Consider the following 24,036-nt stretch of genomic DNA (forward strand, 5'->3'; position numbering starts at 1 on the left):
TTAGCATGCTGTACCTCTTGCTCTGGCTGTCATTATATTGGATAACAATGCATTAAGCCATTCACCTCTGCCCTCCTATTATGCAATATGATCACAAGGTCAATGTGAGAATTAAAAGCCAGTGGCTTCACTTCAACTCTCACCTCATAACCATGACTCTGCTCTCTCTGCTGCATGCTGGGTGTTTATCTGTCGTTGTGTTTTCCTTTCCGTATCTGCATCACTGTGTATATGAGCAGAAGCGTAGCACTAAATTCTGGGCCCTAGGCATAAACAGTCACAGTGGGCCTCCTGCCCCCCACCTCTCATGAACATTTAAAAAAAAATTACAATATCAGATTACTTTCTTTCCCCTCTCTCTTTAGTTTCTTTTTGTAGAACAGCATGACCGTATGCAACAGAAGTAGTCACTTGGATATGTTTAGAAACAAATTCAAAAGAAGGGGTGGTCTGAACCATTTTGTGGCTTTTAAGGGTAAGAGGGGCCTCAGATAGGTTCCACATTTTTTTTACAAAGTACAGCATTTAATCTGATTAATTCAGCAAATTCTCATTTAGTTGTGACACTAATGAGAAATAAACATTTGCAAAGAAAGCCAGACTTTTCAGTTCTACTTTTCCCCTCACTATGACACCCCTGTCTATGCTTGTGCTTCACCGCGGAATCTAGATGTTTATTATTTAGTGTATGACAGCCATGAATTTTATTTTTTTGAGCATGGGTTAAATTTTCAGCACTGCTAGTTGTAGAATGGCATCCTAACACAGATTGTTCCTTCCTCTTTCATCTGTTTAACACATAAGTTGTGATAATGCCTGTGCTCACTGTATCTACAAGTAAAATTAATGGAACATCATTTTAAGACTCCTCTGACAGGATAATATTTGATCCGTGTCTAAGACATTAGATATCGATCCAAGATTCCCACAGAGGCATTGTGTTTGTTTTAATATTGTTGTTCTCCAACAGTAATAAAACTTATGGCAATTTGTTGGTTTCACCTCGCAGGGATCATCTCAGGGGGTGCTACTACGGCTGACTTTCCTGCAGTAATTTGGCAGCAAAGCTTAATTACATTTTCTGGAGGTGTTGAACATATTTGTGGATTAGTAGCTGTCACAATGATGAATGCTTTTTATAGAGAGACCAAGGGCAAAATTGAACAGTCCAGTCACCAAAACAGTGCTATATCCCTTAAAGGCTCACATTGAACAAATGAATATAAATTGGTGTGTCGCAACACAGCAACATGGTCTGTATTTGTGTTTGTTCCAGGTGATGAAGCTGCGTAAGTTGGCTCAGCAGATTGCAAACTGCCGCCAGTGTCTAGAGCGCTCCAGTGCTTTAATCACACAAGCAGAGCAGAGCCTGAAGGAGAACGACCACGCCCGCTTTCTCCAGACCGCCCGAAATGTAGCAGAAAGGTGGGTTTTTAAGAGACACGCATCTGCGCCTACACAGTAAATTGGTTAACTTTGCCCACATCAGTGGTGATGTGGAGGTAATATTGTAGTTTTCAATAGTTGGTTAATACACTTAACATCACTGGTGAATGACATATGCAAATTAACAGGCTTCTTATACCTCCTTTTCACCCAAATTTGTGGGTGTATGTTGGTTTTTTAACCCAGAAAAAAATGATAAAATAGACAATAGACTGCTTTTCCATTGTCAACAGATTAGAGACAAATATAGGGCTTGGCAGGAGACAAGAATTTTACGATGGTTGCTTCTTTTTTTTTATATCTCTTACTTACTCAGTGTCTGTCAAACTTGGCGCTGACTAAATATTGAACGATGTTTGAGTGCTGTGTGGTTGGAGGCGGACGGTTTTTGTGGTGGCCTGTCATTGCAATGCACCATCAAAGAGGCTAAAACAAGCATCCATCCAGATGATCAAGTGGGTTTCATTTGCAGTTGGGAAGGGACTTTAGAGTTTTAAAAAAGAAAAAATGTTAAAAAAAAAAAAAACAAAAAAAAAAAGGACATACAGGAATAAATGCCCAAAGAGACCATAAGTGGTACCTAAGACTGTGAAAAATATTGTTACTTTTCAACACCACATTTGAAATGAAACAATCTCTGATATTCATACATTTGATAGAATCAAAACTACCAAAGCTTTAAAAAAAAAAAAAAAAAGATCTACAATCAGATTTGTAACCTAAGGCTGGAAAGATGAAACAACGTGGAAGAAAATCAAAAGCTGTTACAGCATTCTCTTCACAAACAAACCCACCATGTGACCGGAGGCATGTACTCAGTCACTTTTTCTCTACCAACACAGTGTGCGGTTGTCTAATAAAGAAAAGAGGGAAAAAATCTTATTTGTATTTCTCAAACTTTGTTTTGTTTTTGCCATGGTATTGAAAGAGATGTTAAGTATTGTCATTTTTTAGTACTTGTATTGAAGTTAAACCCTTTGAAACCCTTTCAGACACCTTTCACAAGTATTTAAACCTTTGAACCCCTGAACAAATTGCTTTGATTTCTTTCAAAAATAAAGGAAAGACAATGAGCAACTTTTCAAGACAACAGTAATCTGGAGAATTATTTTTTAAAAAGATAGGGAAAAATGTCTATAACATATTTATATTTAAAGTTATCATAATTACACATTTAAAATTATTAGAATTTTTAAATGCTTTGTTCAGGTCATTTCCTTGTTTTCTCTTGTGTTTTTTTTTCTTTTCTATTTTTTGTTACTTTTCATTGATTTCTTGCTCATTTTTGGTTCCTTTCTTCTTAAGTTGCTCATTGCCTGCTTTACAAGTTTTTCAAAAGAAAAAAAAGCAAGATTTGCCCAAGTTTCAAAGGTTTCAGATTCTGGTATTATAAGTGTTAAGACACAAACATTTTAAAAGCCCTGCCCTACAATGAGTTTCACTTTTTCCTTCGATGAAATCCAATCTTAGAGTAAGGCTGCTGGTGAAATCAGCATTATATCAAACCTCTTAAGCTGCTGCGATCAATCCCAGGCCTCTGGTGAAAATCATCTGTCTTTTAAGCAGCCAGCCCTGCGGTTTCTCTTTCCACCTGCATACTTCTGTAATACCTTCATCCCTTCTTCCCACCGCAGCTCGCTCACTCTTTCTCTCACACAGACAAAGGTCTGTGCTAAATCTGCAGCTAGCGTAGCATTTTTTAAAATTTGGCCCAGACTCTGCTTTTTCCAGCACCTGGCCGAACTATTGATCGACTGGTTTCTCTTCACTGGGGAGCAAAAGTCTCAAGGACGAGCTCTGCTCTATGCTCCGCTCTGTGCTGCCCTGTAACCTTGCCAGTGCTGTGGTTCAGGCTGGCTCCTGCCGCAGACGGCTCACTGATGCTCAAAGCAGAAGTAGGCACAAGTTTCCACAAAGCTGCGCAGACTGTGGAGTCAGACTGTGTCAATGTGTGTCTGTGTTTGTCTTTGTTATGATGGCTCTCTGAGTTAACATCAACTGTGGGTTAGTGGTAGTTTATGGAGGGCAGGTTGCAGACACTTCTGTTTGATTTCTATTTTTTATTTCTATATTGTGCATTTTTTTAAAAAAAAATTTCCCTTTCTCTCTTCCTTATTTTTTTCTCACAACCTGCCACCTCTCCCCTCTTCTCACCTCACTTCCTTCACCTCTCTCCTCACATTTGTCCACCTCTTCATCACCCTTCATCTTTCCCTGTTCCTCCCCTCCCTTCGTCTCATCGCCTCTTCTGACGTCTCGGCTCTGCTCTGCTCCCTCACCTCTCTGCCATTCCCCTGACATTTTCTCTTCCTCACTCCCATGCCATGACCGCTCTAAAGGGTTGCCATGGCGACAGCCTCCTCCCAGGTACTCATCCCTGACGTCAACCTGAACGAGGCTTTTGACAACTTCGCCCTGGACTTCTCGAGAGAGAAGAAGATTCTGGAAGGGCTAGATTACCTAACAGGTAAGAGCTGAAGGTGACACATTATCTCATCAGGAAGTACTTCTATGTTAAATCAGACAAGATTATTAAGACCATATTTGTTTTTAATATGAATCATGTTCTTTCGTCCTGTGTAGCTCCCAACCCGCCATCCATAAGAGACGAACTGTGCACCGCCTCCCATGACACCATCACTGTTCACTGGACGTCAGAGGACGAGTTCAGCGTCACCTCCTATGAGCTGCAATACACCATCTACACCGGCCAGACAAATTTCATCAGTGAGTCTTGTACACACACACACACACACGCAGAAAATGATCATTGCTGTTGATCACATGCACCTATTATTTGAGCCTAAAAGGAAATTCATGTTCAGGTGATTAAATGCTTTAAATAGTGAATTTTTCTGTGTTTTATAAAGGAAGTATTTCCTGTAAATATCAAACTGCCCATTTAGAGCTTTCAAAGAACACATTTCTCCATTTTCTCCCTTTGTCCCATCTCTCCTCTCATGTATGCCAGCTAGCTTAAATTTTTCTTTGAATTGAGTTTGAATCTTATATGTTAGAAAAACGCCGGGCAAGTGTGGCAGGGAAATAATGGGTCCTTGAAAGGTCATGGAAAAGTTTTTGAAAAATGAAAATGTGTGGGAGCCCAATAGAAACAAGTGAGTAACACTGGTTATACATGATTCTAACTGCACTCTTGTAGGCCGCTAACATGGAGGCTCCTGCTATATAATTAAAGCAAAGTACCTGCATGGTAACTTCAAAGGTTAGAGATCAGTGGATGTCTCTGGCATCAGTAGTGTTTTAATCATCAAGAGTGTTTTTATCAAACGATGTCAAATTTAAAGAGCTTTTAAAGTGAGACTATGTAACATTTGAAATAAGAAATGACATAGTCTCCCTCTCACAAATGAACAGTTCAATTTATAAGCAATAAAACCCATTCTTGCTCCAATCAGTACAATCAGAGGTTTTACTGCTTCAGTTTCATATGGTCTATAATGACCAGTAGCTTAATGTTAGTTCATTTTGATTGGATGTTACTACATAACTTGCATTAATAGGTCAGTTTCCTGACTTTAATACTCTTACTTTTGTGGTACAGTTGTGCTACATTTTAGCATTTACCAGTTTCCTGTTATTGTGGCTGCTGTTCAGCAAAAGATTGTCTCAGTTCAGATCAATTGAAAGGGCGTTTCTTTTGACTCCCAAATGCACAGAAAAACAATATGCTTATGAGCATATGGGAGAGGACAGTTTATTCATAGCAGCCACCATAATAAGAGTCCCCCAGTCTTTATAATACAAAGATACATATCTGCACCTTCTCACATAAGAGAAGAAACACAATAATCTTCACTTACAGAGAGAAATAAAATGGAGCACCACGATCCTTCAAGAATTGCTCAGTTTTATTTTCATATGCTCAATATTTTATACAAACAGTGTTGCATAACCCAGAGTTTTTGTCCAGCTTTGGGCTTTGTTGTCCTCCATATTTATAGAGACATAGAGCTGAGTTATCAGGACTTCTTGTTATAAAAATAGGACATACAGTATATATCACGCGGGAACGCTTTAAATAGATTCACCATTTAGTATCTGTTTTTTGGTTTAAGCTGCATGAACAGTCTGTAGAAACAGAGAAACAAGAGATGAGGATGTAAAATCCCTGCTGCCCTCTTTTGACCTCCTCCATACCAAATCCATGTTTTCAGGCTTGTAAAAATATCCGGATCTATATTTGCGATATGTTGCTATAATTTTGGATCCGCCAGTAGAATTAAAACCTCTCAGATGTGTTCTTGTATTGTCTAATTTGCCTCATTAATCCATCTGTATCCAGCCATGGCAAGGGTCTTTTATTCAGTGCTTCTCTTGTTACATATGTAATTAGTAAAGCTGCACCATATAGAGCTGCTGTCATAATGTAATTATTAGGAGCAAGTAATTAGTTTTCAACGCAGATTGCGGATCCAATGTCACCACCATGTGGTTGTGTGTGCAGCCCCTAATGTTTTGGCTCATAACACCAGAGCATAAAGGCTCAGAACATTTTCTAATTCCTCTGTTAAAGTTAAACCAACCACTGTAGTGACGAATAGTTATTCTTATGTAGATGTTTGGCCATTTTTTCCAAGTTCCTTTATCCTTCCCATATTTTGCAAGGTATTTGAGCTCTGATGGGGCCCAAACAATCAGGCCCGACCCTGCATAAACCCGCACAGTTTCTGCCCAAGCCTGACCTGAGCCGACCCACAGCAGCAGTTTTGACTGTAAATTAAATCTATTTATTTTTAAAGACTTAAACATGTCTCTCTCTGTCTCCCCTAGTTCTCCATCACTACCACCCTCATTTTTCTGTCTCTTTCCCACTTGATTCAAAACTCCTGACATTTACACATGAGAACTGCCAGTTTCCTAAAAAACAAACAAAGAAGAAACAGCTAATTTAGCAAGAACACGACTGGAACCAATAAGAAAAAAAAATACAGCCCAACCTGAACCCAGCATGTCAGGGTAGGCCAAATCAAGCTCGAGACCAGGAGCACATTTCGCAGCACCAGTCAGCAGTGATTCTCCTTCTCTGCTCCTTTCGTACTCAGAGAGCTCTGTCCCTGTCTCTCTGTCCCTGCTTGCTTGTGTGTCTCTGGCTGTATATCTGTATGTGTATGTCTAAGTGCGTGTGCATCCCTGTGTGCCTGTCTGTCTCTGTGTGTCTGTTCGCCCCCTCCCACTGTGCTTAAAGACAACTGACAAGCATTGTGAAAGCACTAGATGCATAATGTATCATTTGTCATGGTAAGATCATGTATACCACATGTAATATACCATTTATATTGTTCAAAACAGAGTATTTAGTGGGTTTTCCAGCCAGATTCACAAAAATCGGCGTGCTTTGCAGCCATTACGTGGCCAGTGTGAAGCCAGCATTTTTCTGATGAAATCCTTATTTAAAGATCTAATGATCCAGACAGGATTTACATATTTGCTTCAAATCTGACCGCCATCAGCTAATCAGCATTACAGCTGATTGTCTGTCACTACATAAATAAAGGGAGAGAAAGACCACTGTGGAGGAGGAGAGGAATAGATGAGAATCAGAGTGGATAATGGTTACATATGGAAGGTGAGAATTACCACTTACTGATATGAGGAGGATATGATTAACGTACATGACCGTCCATGTGCACACACACACACACACCTGTGTCTCTCCACTTTTGCTCCACTCTTTGATCCTTTCACCATCTCCTCTCCTCTCCTCCTCTGCCCCTCTCCTCCTCTCTGCGGAGCCTGACATTTCTCCATCTAACCATGTAACTCAAGTGCCCCAGCCATTTGAAACATCAGGATACATTTCAGCTGTGATAGACTGAGTGACTCAGATATTCAGCCGTGTGCTGCCACAGAGTCCTCAGAAATTCACAGGAGAAACTGAGAAAGAGAGAAACCCATTTAGCCTGCCATGCCACTTGAGTTTTTACCATCGCATTTTTTTTTCAAACTTTCCAAGTGGCTAAATGCTCCCACTTGAGCGCCATCTTTTCTCTCTCGTTTTTTTCCTCTCTCCCGGCCTCATCCTTGGCCCTCCCAAGAGAAGGAGGGTCGTGTGATCCCTGCCTCTGCAGGATCACCCAAGCACAGCAGCAGAAAATAGAATCAGCAAGTGAAACCAAATACCATGGAGAAAAGTATGCAGTGTCAAAAAGCCAAATATGACTCAAGTAAAGATGTCTGCACTGTAATAGTGAAGCTGCTACCTGCGGCCCTGTGCAAGTTGCAGTGTCTAGCGTTGTTGACCCTTTTGTTTTTCTGCCAGCTGACATCCTCAACTGTCTACTTATTCTGTGCACTTTCTCCACTGAAAATATTTGTTTTCTGTTTCTCACAGGCTCACCCAATCAGACATAATATAGTCAGTTTATTTTCTGATGTTAATTCCTGCAATAAAGATCAAGAGATGTCAAGAGAACAAGAGAGATATAAAAACAGAAACGAGTAATAGGCGATTTATCGATCTAGAAATAGAATTGGGTATAACTTTTCCTTTTGAGCCTTCAGCGTTTATTCATACTCTTTTGATTATGTTTTTCCTCCAAACACTGTACTACATCCTATTTGTTTCATTGATAATACAACACTGAAGTATAACAATATCCATAAATGATATGTCACTTTTCTCTGATACACATTTAAATTGATCTTGGGGTTACATTTCAGTCTGTGCTTATTCCACTTTAATGGTCTTAATATACGTGCATTCACAATAAGTAACTTTGAAGGAGTAGTTTCATATTTTGGGAAATACACTAGTATGCTGGAGCAGGTCCTGTATGGGTCCAGATCAGCACCAGAACCGACCTTTTGCCCCTAATGCTATCCAAGTGATATTCAGACTGGCCCTGCATTTTAATAAATGTCCTGTGACCCAACCTGTGATTAAACACTCCACAGTCATTCATCCTGTAGTGATTCATTTTTACTATCTTTACAGCACAGTTGGAAGATGTAACATAGTAATAATAATAAAAAAAAACTTTATTTGTAGAGCACTTTTCAAGCAAAAGCACAAAGTGCTGTCCAAAAAACACAAAAATAGTAATTATAAAAAATATGTATAAACGTACATGCATACACACAAAGACATACACATATATATACAATATTTCAATAAGAGGAAATATTGATAATAATAAATGAAATAGCCCAGTAAGATTATTACAGCTGCTCGTAAGTCTATCAACTATTAGGAGAAGCCTTACTATAAAAATATGAATGAACATGAATTAAAATCATATTAAGCATAGCCTAATTGGCAAAATCAATCACCAACTGACTGGCTACTCACTATGCTGGGGTTGGTGTGTAAAAAAGTCTGCAGTCCCTGGTTTAAACTGGGGTCTGTGTTCTTGCACCACAAATCACAAAAGTCTCTTTTATTGGCTATGCCCGAATTTCTATTTCTATGTTTATTTCTACCCCTTTCACAACTTTTTTGCAGGTTACCAGCATGTACCTGACCCAGAGCAGTTGAGTCTGTGCACAACTGTACAACTGAGTCATTACACTCAGCCAAGAAATATTCAGCACATAACCCTTTGAATTTTTTTTTTTAATTATTTTTACTCTTTTCTCTTTTCTTTTGATTAAATAAATAAGCTATAACAAGTTAATCAGTGAGTTTCAGAGATGCTTGTAGAGGGATTTTGTTGCCTTTGGATAGAGCTAGGCTTGCCTGTTTTTATGATGCATATTCAGCATGTACACATGAGAGTGGTATCAATCTTCTCATCTAACTCTTTAACATTACTTAAAAAAAACATGACTGTAAGACAAAAAAACAACCTTGAAATAAGTAAAAAGAATTTCCCTTATTCGGTAATAGGAAACCCTGCCACTGTTTTGCCAGTCAAAAATGTAATGGCATCATCATGGCCTCCACTGAAAAGTCTTCCCACTTTACCTCCACTGCACCACTGTTAGCTCTACAGCCACTTTGTTTCTTTTAATGCCTCTCCGCATTGCCCACAGCTGTCATATTGATAACTATTACCCTTTAAACGAACAAGGTTTAGAAGCCAAATAGCCTCACAAGTTCCATACGCATCAGTTTTTCCTGCACTGCTCATCCAATTTTATTGTATCTGTCTGAACTAATAGAAGTCCACCCCCCTGTTCCCTCCTCTGCATGACTTCAACCACCTCTTTCCAGCCTCCATTCCCAATTTGTACATTTTTCTGAGCCCTAGATGTTAACCACAATAGCAACCTGCTTTACCTCTACCTCTACCTGCTGGTTTCATCTGTCTTTCATGTGTATTCATAAGCACTGGCCCATGGTGAAGTATTAATATGATTATCACAGGTGAAAAGCTGTATCGCAGTGGGCGTTAGAAAAGCCCAGAAATGATAAAACATCTCTGTATCTCAACAGGGCATCTTTCAGAGTATCAGCAGGATCAATCTTTGTAGCAGAGTTTGATGAAATGTTGATGAGGGTTCAGTCTTTGTAGGAAACTGAAAACACAACCGTATGCTTTTTAAAGTTATGTGGAGGTAAGAGATAGAAGCAGATGATGCATTTTATTGATTCATAGTGCACACACACACACACACACACACACACACACACACACACACACAAATGCAGAAAATGTTGGCATTGGACATTTCTGCAAACTACAGATATGCTGCATTTGAATATTTCAGACATATTATGTAAACGTTCATAAAGCTTTGGAGTTCTGATTACATGTATATGCAGTGACTTTGTTGTTGGGGGGTGGGATGACACCTTGGGGAGACGGCTGCTAAGCTGTAGACCACTGTCCAAGATCAACAAACAACAAAGCTAGTTGTTTTTTTAGCGAAACATCTGAAAAATATTTAGCAGTGATTGTGCCACAAAAAGGGGATGTTTAACAAGATGCTGACTGCATTTCCAGAGATTAATGTCCCACCAAAAGCAAGTGTTTTAGCAAGACATTGTCTGCATTTCCAGCGGCAGTTGTGCCACCAAAACAGTTGACTATTTGAAAGCCAACTGCAGCATTTCAAACAGTTATTGTGCCACAAAACAGGGGTATATTTTAGTGAGATATTGGAAACAATTCTATCAGTGAGTGTGCAAACAAAAACAGTTGATTTTTAGCGAGACACCTACAGCAATTCCAGCGGCAATTGTGTCACTAAAAGTGGGTGTTCTGCATTTCCAGAGATGATTGTCCCATCAAAAAGAGGTGTATTTTAGCAAGATATGCTGCATTTACAGCAGTGATAGTGCCACCAAACATGGGTGTTTTAAGCCCAAACATGATCTTTATCTAACCATCACCAAGCAGTTTTTGTGCCTAAACATAACCACACAAAATCACTGCATTGGTGATATGTAAAGAAACATAAAGTCAACATATCCACTACATAATAATGTACAAGTGTTGCACATCTGTGATTTGCAGAAATGCCAACATTTATTCTGGCAATTGGGTCGGCAACACATACCAATGCAGGCTCATACCCACACACACTCACACTCACTATCAACTCTATATTGCATCATCAAAGACGGCCCGTCCTCTACTCCCAGGATACTTTGTGTTTCTGTTCCCTTCTCAACTGTCCACAAACACAAGCAGACACACAAATACTATACATACACACATACACACTTGAAGTCTGAATGCAAGACACAAGCTGATCCATTTCCCCCCAGTTTCCCTTTTCTTACTCTTTTAACAATGGCACAGTCAGTTATTGCTCCACCACACTTTGAAGTGACAGCACTCTCCAGCACCCTGCTTGTGTCAGAAAGCCCCTTTACAGTGGTAAGAGTAGCAATAGCAGTATTGCTGTGTACTGACCTAATTTGATTTTGCAAAAAGGGAGAGGTGCTATGGAGATCAAAAGCTTTAAAAATGGAAAGCAGTGTGAATTCCTTCTCCCTCATCTTTCCCCAGTGTCTCTTTCCCAAAGCCCGCATAACATCGTAGCCTCTCTAATTTCTACAGGAAGCGGCTGAAATGACAGGTGGGAGGCATAATTTTCACAACAAGGGACAGCTGTCCCAGCAGAACAACACGCTTGCTTTTTTTGTGAGGATTTCATTGTTGACAGTGGATGCATATTTGTAAGAGCAGGCTGAAAAAAAATGCAGATAATCTGCTGGCCATCTCTGGATACAAAGCGGATCGTGTGAATGCAAGGTGTAAAGAAGCTCCTCTTAAACTGCTTCACTCTCTTAAAAGAAGATGAAAGCTCTCTTCAGCGTTTCTTTGTCTGAGAAAAGCTTGTGAAACTCGGCAGATATGTAAAGATGCAGCCCTCAAACTCACTTTAACAGTCCCCTCCCCTCATTCATTCTTAAAGCCGCCTCACTTTTAAAGGCCTTATTTGCGTCCTGTGAAGTATTTATATTTACAAGCAGACTCTCGGCTATTACTTATGCATGCTGTTGCCATCTTGTTCAATAATTCACAAGGCATCCTCACCAGAAGGGACAAGGCAGGCATGGCCCTGAGAGCTCTCTCCCTTTCAGGATTTTTATTCCCCGGCAAATCTGCAGGGGAGAGGAAAGATGAGACAATGAAAAGGATTATTATTCCACCTTCAACTCTACAAACATAAGCTTCAGCTGTAGTGATACCAAACAAGATACTTTGTTTGTTTTGGCGAGGGTTTATTTGAATGTGCTCAGATTTTTTTTTTTTAAACCGGTGAAAGAAATATTAAGCCTGGTGGTCATTGTTTGCTCATAAAACATCATTTCTGCTGGACTTCTGTTGGCACATCATGGCAGTATTACTCATGCTGTTAGTGAGGCTCAGGGTGGTGAAATTAATAACTCAATTATTCTTCAAACACAGCATATATTCTGTGGTTAGAGATGCCCTGTACTGTAAGAGATGTTTATCGGTTTTCGTCACCTGTGCTCGACGACAATGCCAATGCAAAACACAGTCAGTGCAGCAACAGTGGAAAACTTCACACTGTGTTTGTTTTCTCCTACATCCAGTAGAAGCACAAGTGCAGCAGCGACTGTCAGATGCACCAGCTTTTGCGACATCTGATTCAAATAAACACCTGCCTTCCACAACAGCTCTGCCAGCTTAAAGGGAGAGTCCATCTGCGTTCTTTTCTGCTTTTCTCAAAATTGAAACGCTCTCTCAAAAAGCAGTGATGTAGGAGCATAATAATACCTGAAAGGATAAGTTTAAATATGTTGAAGTGGGGTTATATTATGGGACTTTGCAAAAGTCATAGTCAGTAGAATATTTCCACTGCATTACTTTGCTGTCAGACAGCCCTTTCTGACTGGTAAATGAAGCCTTTATATCGCTCTCTTCAAAGCCAGGTCATTTTACCTCACAGAACACTCATTATTCTATAGGTGAAAAACTATTTATTGATTTTCAAAGCATGTGAAAAAAATCCTCTGTAATAGATGCAATCATGCATTATCTATATTCAGGTTTTGTTTGAGTAGTTAAAGTAAAAAAATACAGATTAATTGATTTTTTATGGATTCTTATTTACGGCAGTATTGATGCAACACTACCAGTGACACTTTCATACTCTGTTTTATTGTTAATGTTTACTATTGTCATTCTGCTTTTCTCTGCTACTAACCAAGAAATGCACAGTCTTCTTTGTCATGTTGTAGCCTTGCTATACTTATCTTTTAAAATACATAAAATTTATATTGTTTGTCCTCAATGTCAAGTTTGCCCTGTGGTGTCAAAAATGGTATTATACAGTATATTGATCATTTATAAGGCATTGTATTGAATATACAAAAATTAGAAATATCAGTATCTTGACAACACAAGTGGCGCCACAAACTAGCATGGCATCCACAGCAGAATATTGCTTAGCTTATGAGATTGATAACAATTCTCAAAGAAGATTGTATCATGCAAACAGTTATTTATAAGACACCATAAAATCAAAAACAAGCCAGGGCCAGCGTCCAACGTATACATTTTCAGACACACAGCAAAGCATCCTGTGTAATCAAATCATCATTATGTTATAGACAGAGTACCTGGATCACTCACTAAGACATTTACTAAGTAGCACTTAAAAATCAAAATAAGTACTAATTAAAAAACCTATCTTGGGCTCTTTTCCAGGCTTTTGCAACAAATTGTTTCTTTAAGTTTTGGTCAACAGAGCACCAGAACCTTTTGGTGTGTAGACAACACATTTATATGTAGCAGCATCATCACGCAGAAACCTATGTCAGATTGCACGGGAATACATTTTTAGAAAATAGCATTTCAACACTAAAACATGCGTACCTCAACCAAAAGTTGAATGTTGAAATTTAAATACATAAGGAACATCACTGGGAAGCTACAGAATGATATTAAAAACCTGAAAAAGAAAGTGGACTGGCAAATTTACACTCTCACTCAGGTTTAAAATCAGACCACTTCATACATGGCGGGTCAGTTGAAGTGAAAGTAGCAGTAATGTTGATGTGTAAATTAAACTCTAGGGGACCAAAAAAGCACCCCATTGTCAACGAGACTCTCTTCAGCCCTGAGCTGAGATTTTCTTTTTATCCTTCACAGTCGGTTGCAGCTGAAAAGACTGTGTTTAGAAGCAAGTGACTGCAGCGCTAACCCAGCCATTACTAACCCTCTCCACTGCAAGCCGCTCTGAATCAAAGCACCCGCCAACTGGGGTCATGTTGGTATTGCCCACAGTTCCATATATGTGAACATTAAAGGCTCACACTCTTTTGCCCTCAGGCGCTTACTACAGACATTTTGTCTCATATGGGAAGTACCTCACTCCTAATGGCTCATAGATACAGCTTAGTGAACACACAATATCGCCTCGGGGGAGCTCGCCATGATAAACCTGATGGAAAGGTAATGGGGTGGATCACTATGTACACATAAATGTTGCATAACACTGCGGCCTCTGAGCTTCTTACTGTGTGATGACTCACTTGATCTTCAGAGAAAAAATAACGTACAGCTCTGGTCAGATTTTGGGGGAATATTGTTTTCTTGCTGTTTTGAACATCACTGAAAATATTCTCAGCAGGACTCACTGTGCTTACCTTAAAAACACCAACACAATGTGGTTACTCATGCTGTGTATGTGTGTGTGTGTGTGTCCTTGAATCTACCAGGTTTATACAACTCTGCAGACAGCTGGATGATCGTACCCAACATCAAGCAGAACCACTACACGGTGCACGGCTTGCAGAGCGGCACCCGTTATATCTTCTTTGTCAAGGCTATCAACCAGGCGGGAAGCCGCAACAGTGAGCCAGCCCGTCTCAAAACCAACAGTAAGTGAAAGCACATGTGACACCTCTGCTTGCTTTTCTATGAATATTTACAAGCCTGGTTAATTTTGTTTTTGATAGTTGATACAAAGTTTCCTTTTGTCTGTTTCATGTGTGCAACATAACTTACAGGTTGTCTCCTATCAAAGCTTTCCTCAGGGGAGGTTATCTGATTTTAAAATGAGTGAAGGATGAGTGGCAGAATTAGAACTGGTTTAGATTAGATTTTAATTCATAGAAGAAAATTAATGCACTGGTGCCGGTTTTGAAAGAGATTACCGTCACAAACACAGACACATTTCTTTGCATGTTCCAAGAGGGCTTCCCTGATAGATTTTAACTATTTAATTTGATAGATTTACTTTTAAAAATGTATCAAATTTCTTTTTTGACTCATTTACACTCAACATTAGATACACAAACATAAAGGGACGAAAAAGAAACTGAGCCACCAGAGATCATGGGTGTACTGTAAATCAAGAGAGCTATAACTGTAGGAGACAATGCAGACATTTAAAAAAAAAAAGGCAGAACAGAAAAAAATCAATAATATAATGAAAAGTGTTTTCCGGCCTAATGTCACAATGTATTTTATGGCCTCAAAGACCACCGCCATCTACAACACTGCCTCCGTTAAAAAGTTCATTATTATGACCTCTTTTACCATTGCCTTGTTTGTTGTTGTGTAAAACTTTTGATTCTGTCCTCTAGTGCCATCTATTGGCTGTATTTATGCCAACATAAAGTAAACATGAAAGTATAAGGGCAGTGACATTCACAAGTTTGAAACAGAAGTATCTATTTTCATGCATAAAGGAAGCAGGAATGAGCCCTCAGTCATGAAATCCTCCAGATTGTGAGATGAATTGAATTATAGCAACATTAGCTCACTGTGCACATTAAGTCTTGTTATAACTCGTGCTTTAGCAGCTTCCTGCTGCTAATGTATGAGCAGCAATGTTTGGTAGATATCTGTGTTTGTCATAAATCACACAATATCAGAAAGTGTCAGTGCCAACATTTCGGTCACATTTGAGATGTGCTAATGGAAGAGTTCAGTAAACGGTGCATTTTAAGAGCTTCTTTTCTGTTTATTTTGCTCTCCTACACCTCCGTCATCTTGAATCTCGTTATTCATTTTCATCACTTTTAGACCCACTCAGACTCACTTTTCGTGGTGTGATACACAAGAATAAGTGAAGATTGTTAATTGTTAGCATTATATTCCCTTTAAACTCAGTTTTCTCTTTGAGTGGCTTTCTTTGTGACTATGGTTCTCACTGTGTCTCAGCTAAGTTCCTCAGTTTCATGTTTAGCAGTGAGTTTCTAAACACTGAGGGAGTTGTCTTTTTGTCATCTTTGCTTCTTCGAGATTTGCACTCTCCTTGTTCCCAGCACATATACAATAGTTGTTTCACTAACTGGGTGAATGGAGTATTTTTCACTTTGAAAAGATTGTGTTTAATTGACACCTTCTCTACCTGTTCCTGCTTTTTCGTTTTTTTCCACTCACTGCAGCAGATTCTTGTCCCGGACTTGAACTCTGTTTTTCTCCTTCTCTGTAGCAGTACACAGTAAATAATAAAGGCAGAAAGAAACAAAATAAAGCAAAGGTGAACAAAATATGAGGAAATAAACAGAGAAAATGTATAAACGCATTAAAGCTGGTTGGATCATGTCAGATTACAGTGAACCTAATTTACATATTAACAAAGAAAACATAAGAAGTGCTTAACAAGCATTTGCAATGTTCCTTTTTTAAACAGTGAAGAGGGACAATATGTTCATCTCTGCAAAGTCAGATCACTACCTAAATGTTACTCACTAGAATCTCAGGCACAATTCTAGCATATAAAGGGTTAAAACCTAAGCAGTATGGCTAATTCTGGATTAGGGTGCTCAATAAAATTTTGAAATCAGTCTTAAATTGCATCAGTAGTGCAGTGGAGCTAAAATGAAGTCGATATGCCAACTCGTCTTAGCTGCTGTCAGGAGTCTGGCTGTGGCATTTAGGATTAACTGTAATCTGGATACACTCTGCTGAGTAAAATAGGTGCGTGAGAAACTGCAAGAGTCGGGGGATGATCTCTCTCTCTCGCTCTCAGTCACTGACACAGACAACCACCCTCTCTCTCACACTTCACTGTTATGCTGCCGGCAACGCAATAGCCGAGTCATTGTCAAAGTGTTGCTCAAGTTGTTTTGTAGTTTTGTTGCTACTGGCTTGTGTATGTCTGCTACTTGCTTCAAAGTTTGCATTTGGTCAAAAATATGTTGCATTTCCTCCCTTCATTGCATCCCTTGTGCACTGAAATGAACAGATATGTAGCACTGCATCAACGAAAAAGCAAAAAAATGTAATTGGTTGATGCCTTACCGCGTCATTTGAGTGCTGAAAAGGTTTAGGTCAGCTCATATCAGATTTTTGGCATGTCTGCATGTCCGCAGGTACAAGTATCAGGGGTCATGTCACCAGCTTCCATTGAAAAAGTATCCAGGTGCCTGGTGGCTTGTCTGGTGAGGAGGCACTCCATGTGCGAGGGCTGTTTTGCGGCCGGGGTTTCGACTCCAGTCTGCGTCGCTTTGCTACGTGTCATCCCCCTCCCTCCCCCTTTTACACTTAATAATCTAGCCAATCTAATAACGGCAAAAGTCAGAAAATAGTTATTAAAAAAAAGAACGAAGTCGGAGAGTGAACACAGCATTTCTCTCTCTTGCTCTCTAAATGGGCCTGTGAGCAGGCATAAATCCAGGGGTAACACATAAACTAACCTGACAGCTCTGACTTTGAGACTGATAAACGAGCAGAGACAGAAAGAAATACAATCGTGAACTAACAACAAGCGTTTCTTTTCTGGAGATTAACTTCTCTATAGAAAGATTAGTTTCAACATTTTTGCCATTGCCTTTGTCAGTGTTAGAGATGAGAGAAATAGAACTTTGGTGATCTCTCAGTTGCCCGTATGTGGCTGGAAAACTGTGCTGTGTTTCTTAAAGTAGCTATTATCTTTTTTTTTTTTTTTGATGATGATGATGTAGCAAATGATTATGTTAAAGCAATCTAACAGTTTAATGGGTTCATAATAAAAAACCTACAGAGAATTATCACTTGAATCTGCAGCTCCTGTCAACTTTGCAGAGCTTTATACCGAGTTTCAGCTGACTAAACTTCTACTGTTTTGGTTCATTCTCAATGCTTTCATAGTGTCGTTTCTGGCTGCAGCAGACAGCTGTTTTCAAAGAAAAAGTGCTGTAATTTTCCACTGTATACTACCTGCTTAGTACTAAACAGCAGGCAGACACAACCAGCGTCTAGCTGGTGAACATAGTGGAGCATTTATCAGTGTAGGAACCAAAACATCTCCTTCAAGAGTGATTCAAGACCAAAAACAGAGCTAAAAGAGAGTGACTTACACTTACCAGGTGTACACAAACACGATTCCAGAGGAATGATAATGTTGCTCCGTAACTGCTGGACTTGTAAATAAGCAACCAGTTTGCTAGCAAGTTTGCTGTAAGTTAGAAGGTGACAATATGGTGACACTGTGTACGCAACTTTTTTCCTCTGCCCACAAGTGGCCAAAAAAAATTTTATTGCAAACTTTAAGGACAAGCCAGCACAGCTGCTGCTGTACTTAATGCTTTATGAGACAAAATTTGATTAGACCCAAGTACCTGCTGCCGTTGGGAAGTTTATATAAAACTGTTAAAGGATTGCTTTGGAAAAGTATGAATTTACAGTGCAGCCTGCACTCTTTTGAAGTGATGTTACTGCAATCACAACTTGTTTATTTCCTGTTTTAATGTATATGTAATCCCCGAAATTAGATTTTTTTTGCTTTGCAAGATGTAGCATTCTATGAATGCTGGTCTTTAAAGTGTTATTACAGATGGTGTGGGTTCTCTCTTGATGTATGAATGTGACTTCAAACTAATGCGTCACATGGGCATGCTTTATATTTTGTCCCTGTTTTATGTTCATTTTACCAATTAAATACATTTTATAGTAAAGAGTGTGAGGGGCCTCTAAAGAGTGCTCTAGCTCGTCTTTAGCGCTTCACCTGTCTTGTATTTGACACTGCCATCTGGCACATTAAGTGAACCCTTTATCCATCAAAGATCAGCAGGCCCTCTCATCTGAATCTCTGCCCCCCCAAGTCACAGACACACCCTGCCTGTGGGACATGGAGCATGTCAGAACTTGAACTCTTTCTTTCGGCATTAGAGTGGATTACTGCCCCTGTGTGATGTGGGCACGACATGTAGCCAGGGAGCGATTTGAGGTGAAGTGCAGGCTATCTGGTGCTGGCAGTCAGCTCGCTGTCACTGATACTCATGAGTCTTTCTGGGTGTAATATAAATAACACTAAGTAGCACTTAGATTTTTAATGGGGTCCGTTGACACCGATAAATGGGATGAGTGTGTATAGGTGCTATATTCATAGGTGCTTTATTGCCTTTATTGACGTTTATATTAAAAGAAATATATATATTTTTATGTGTGTGTGTGTGTGTGTGTGTGTGTTGGCAATTAACATTAACAGATTAATTATACATATAAGTACCAGAAAAAATAATGATGCACACTATATGAAATTAAACAGCTAATAACAACAGTTAATGCAAAAGTGTGTTTATATTAGTACAAATTAGTCTGGCGGGGAGGGGAAGGAATAATAAATAATAAATATAATAAATGATAAACTGACAAAGTGAAAACAGAAAAGACTAACTAATAAAGGCAACTTAAATTACTCCACTACAGATACTCAGTCCAACCTTTCCAAAAAATCTGAAGGTATCAAGACACATCAGACTGTGACACCATGTATTCTTACTTCTTTAGATGTACATCAAATCTTTACGATTAAATGAATGAAGAAAAAGCTTATTATATATTGAATGTATACAACACATTCAAAAATCTTGATCACACATTGCACAAAATATACAAAGACCATGTGCTGCAGTTTGAAAGAGGTCAAATATCAGGAAAAAAATCACAGCAGCCCTTGAAATTATATTTTTTGTGGTACTAATTTTCAACAGCAAACATGTTTGAAGGAAGTTTAATGCCACCAGGATTATGTCTTGTATCAAGGTAATGTGGAAATGTTGTTAATTAAAGTCTCTGGCAAAAAATGTTCTCCAACAAAGTATTTAATTTGTTCTCACTACAATATCAGCTCATAGCAACTGAAGTGTTATTAAACTTTTTTATAGTCGTGTTTAGGCACTGAAAGCACTTGGTTAAGGACCGTCCTGTACTCTGTAAGCCTGCTATCTTTCCTGAACTTCTCCCCATTACATGCTCGAGGTACAAAAGTGTAGCACTTACTTCTACTTCTTACTTCGTACTCAAAAAAAACACTGCTTATTAAAGGCACAGTTAGCCCCAAAATCAAAATATTAATACATATTTTTCCTCCTACCGTTAGTGCTATTTATAAATCTAGATTGTCTCGGTGTGAGTTGCAGAGTGTTGAAGAGATCGGCTGTAGAGATATCTGCCCTCTCTTGAATATAAAGGAACTAAATGGCAGATGGTTTTTGTGCCTAAAGTGCCAGAAAAGACATTTGAAAAACTCAACAGCAATGTTTCTTTCCAGAAATCATGACCCAGTTACTCAAGATAATCCACAGACCTTGTTGTTAGCAGCTTCATGTAGGAACTATTTTCTTTTCACTGAGCCACACCAACCAACTGTATCACCACACAGAAGTAAGTGTGGATCTGCTGATGACCGAAAGACTTGTGCTTGTAACAGTGCGAGATGTAAACATTGGCGTCCTCCTCAGCTGAGCTGTAATGTTAGCTACCTTACTGGTGCTAGTAGATGCAGCCTCCATCTGCTCGTAAGACTGTTAGTGGGTGTAGTTATATGAAAAGAAAATAGTTCCAACATGAACCCGCTCGCAACAAGGTCGGTGGATTATCTTGAGTAACACAGTCATGATTTCTGGAAAGAGACATTGCTGCTGAGTTTTTCAAATGTAGCCTATTTTTTTGGCACTTTGAGCAACACAAGCTGATTGCCATCTAGTTTCATTATATTCAAGAGACAGCGGACATAAGCAGCTCATACCACAACCATCAAGATTGATAAACAGCACCACAGGAAATAGGAAAAATATGTGTATGATTTGAGGGTGAACTGTCCCTTTAATATCATCTGGGCAGCAATGAAAGTATCTAATTTGAAAAAATGACTAAGCATTGTATAAATGTAATTTCCAAGAGAGCAAAATCTATCAAAATTCACAGCAACCTGAAATTCGAAAAACAAATCTGTCTTGTACTCACTTGCACTATCCATTTTACAGTATAGTACAGTACATAATGTCCAGTGTTAGTGAAGTACTGCACTAAAAGATAATTCCCCACTCTCCTTCCTCTTCCACTCCCACTGTCTGTCATCTTCTTCTCTGGCAGCCGCTGCTATCAGGGGGAAAGCTTGTCCACCCACAGCCAAGTTTGGTTGAGAATCTGAGCCTGTGATTGGCAACCAGCATTTCTCTCCACTGAAATGATTTAGACAAGCCATCAAAATAACAAAAAAAAACATTAAACTTTTTTACCCATGTTTGAGGTTTTGTGGTTTTCATCATGTCACCTGCATCATGTGTGCTCATGTATGCGTCTGTCAGTCTGTTCATACGTCTTTGTCCCTCATTCTTCCCCTACCTCCCACTCTCTCTCCTCCCTCCTCTTCTCAGAGGAATTGGTATTCAGATTAAAGTGCCCTGCTCATCTGTTCTGCTGAAGCTGTGCAATGTTTTTGGATTAAAAATGGGTCACAACAAAACTGATCACAAATATCTCACTTTGACAGGCTTATTAGGTTTCTTTCTAGACCGGGCTGATGTACGAGCTCTAGTAGCGGTCTTTTGAGCTGAGAACCACAAGTTCTTTTCCCCACACTTGAAGTCTCTCTTTCTGTCTGTGGCTAGATTGGAGGGTTTAACTGTCACATTTTTTAAGATGAGAGGCTCTGGAGGCTTTTAGCCTAAGCTCATCATATATTTCAGGCAGAAGCTTGCAAAGCAAAGAAGGCAGTGACAAGTCGCACAGATACTGGAGAGTCGTGCATCACAGCCCTGTCTGCTCAAAAGAGTAACTCCTAAATACACTCATAAATGCTGCACTGTCTATCTGGAAGACAAATTTAAATGCAGCAAACTGTGTCAATGTGGCACCTTAAGGGCAAGCACAGGGATGCACTGACAAGTCAATTTTTCAACCATGTAATTAATTTGTTACTTGATTTTATCGAAGTGTAAGGCTACGGTCACACATGAGCAATTGCAGGTGAGTGATTATTGCTTGGAATCCACGTTGCAAAGATGTGAATTTGCTTTGCCACCAGACGAGAATGTTTATTTGACTCTTCGCTGACATTGAATGGAAGTGAACGGAAGGTGAATATTCGTCAATGTTAGTTTTGCTCATGTGTGACATTACTCTAAATCTGAGAGACTGTCCTCTAAAATACAACCATATGTGATGTTTTCACAAGCAGAAATTATTATTATTATTATTATATTTTCTTTTTTGGTTAGGCAGCAAGGCCATAGTTGTTATGATGGGAGCAAAGGAGAAAGTCATGACTTAGTATAAAGGAAAAAAAAAAGAATCTAATTAGTGTCAGATGGAGGGGAGGTGAATGGCTCAAACAAGCAGTGGACTTTCACACAGGACAAGGGTGTTTGTGTCCCATGGAAAACACAAAAGTCAATATGGAGTTATTTTAGCATGTCGATGTATATCAAGTGTTTCAAGTGTTTGGTAATGGGCTAATTTAAGTAACACTCCCGTTGGTCATATTCAGAGGCATAAACTTTCAATTTATGTTGTCGTATGGGCTGAAAGGGCTTGTTAGAATCTTAACTCTTTTCTCTGTAATGGCAGATGCTGCAAGTGAATAGATTACTTTACCTCAGAGAACACGATGAGAGCATACAGTGCCAAAGAAAAGCTTATTCAAGCACTTGAAGTTTTGCATCACAACACACGTCTTTGTTTCTTTTAAGGTTGGAAAGAAATCAAGGATTTTATCTCAGGCTTGTTTTTGTCCTTTGCACTTCCAGAGGCACTGTCAAAGTCTGCTCTCCTATGCAATGTCTTGGCCTCAAACTCTCCATGTTCCTCTTTATGTCCCTCTCTAACCCCTCTCTTGGCTCGCTGTCCTCCGTTACCCCCTGGCTATGGCATATGATCTCTTCTTCTGGTGCCTTGTCTTCAGTCTTCATGCCATCTGTCATTTGATACCCAGAGGTAAAGCTTTTTATCTCAAGATGCCACAACTTTTGGTCTCACAGCAAGGACAGGCCAGTAATGTTTACTGTAACACCACAAACACATAAGCACAACCCAGGTTTTGTATACAGATTTGTGGGGATGTAAATGTGTGTATATGTCTGGTAGAGAGGCAGAGAGGAAGGAAAGGGAGAAAAAAGACAATGTTTTGCTGCAACAGCCTCTGCCCTTAAGGACGTTACTCAGCATTATTATGAAGACACCTGGAATAACTTTAGCCTGAAGTTACGTGTGCAATTGTATGAGAAAGGTCAAATTAAGTAACCTAAGTGGAGCTGATTTAATGTTACAAAAGCAGAGACAGACGAATGAGCCCCAGAGACCTTAATCATCAGTTTAATAATGTTCTGCTTATCAGATTGTGTCCAAACAACATTCAGTCAGTTTCCCTTTATATATGTAGCATACCATGGGAGATTGTCTGTCAAAAGTGTTTTCGTCTTCTGAAAATATTGTTTGGTTTAAGCGAGGGGTGGCACCTGACGGCGCATGCAGGAGGCAAAACGGAATACACCACAGCCACGTAGTTTGGTCATGAACAGTTGAGTCTCTTGCCGTTTCGACGAGAATTGAATTTCTTTTTTAGCCTTTACCGACAAAAGTTCCAGAATCTTGTCTCTCTTTGTTTAAATGACCCCTCCTCTCTACCCTCAGATGATGGTTTTCTTCCAGTTCCTCGTGAGCCTCATGATAAAAACATCATCAATATGGCTGCTCACTCACTGCGAATTTTCCAAATCCAGTGCTCTTTTCACACCTTGGCTCAATCTGACATTACAGACTTTGTACTAGGGAGCTGGCAAGGTTAAGTCTGTTTAATGCCTGATCCAACTGTTACGGACATTTGTAATCTCATATAGCTCCTCTGGGTAAAGTCTATATAATTTACGGTTTGCAGTGCATCTGTGAAAGGGCTTATTTAAGAGATCTTGAGAAAATAAAGGCGGGGATCATTATTAAATATGTGAAAATAAGTTTTATAGGGCCTTTTATAGTTTCTGAAGGGGTTGCA

General features: G+C 39.3%; 1 protein-coding gene across 4 annotated transcripts in view; it reads left to right on the top strand.

The window, feature by feature from the left end:
• mid2 (midline 2) overlaps positions 1-24,036 on the top strand; it is a 175,970-nt gene that overhangs the window by 140,648 nt on the left and 11,286 nt on the right. For all 4 annotated transcript variants that reach the window (XM_042493808.1, XM_042493809.1, XM_042493807.1 and 1 more), the window contains 4 exons: positions 1,277-1,425; positions 3,786-3,913; positions 4,030-4,173; positions 14,549-14,710. In XM_042493808.1, the coding sequence (XP_042349742.1) occupies positions 1,277-1,425; positions 3,786-3,913; positions 4,030-4,173; positions 14,549-14,710 (583 nt within the window). The remainder of the gene's footprint in view (positions 1-1,276; positions 1,426-3,785; positions 3,914-4,029; positions 4,174-14,548; positions 14,711-24,036) is intronic.

The sequence above is a fragment of the Plectropomus leopardus genome, chromosome 9 (assembly GCF_008729295.1).
Source record: "Plectropomus leopardus isolate mb chromosome 9, YSFRI_Pleo_2.0, whole genome shotgun sequence".
Lineage (NCBI taxonomy): Eukaryota > Metazoa > Chordata > Actinopteri > Perciformes > Serranidae > Plectropomus > Plectropomus leopardus.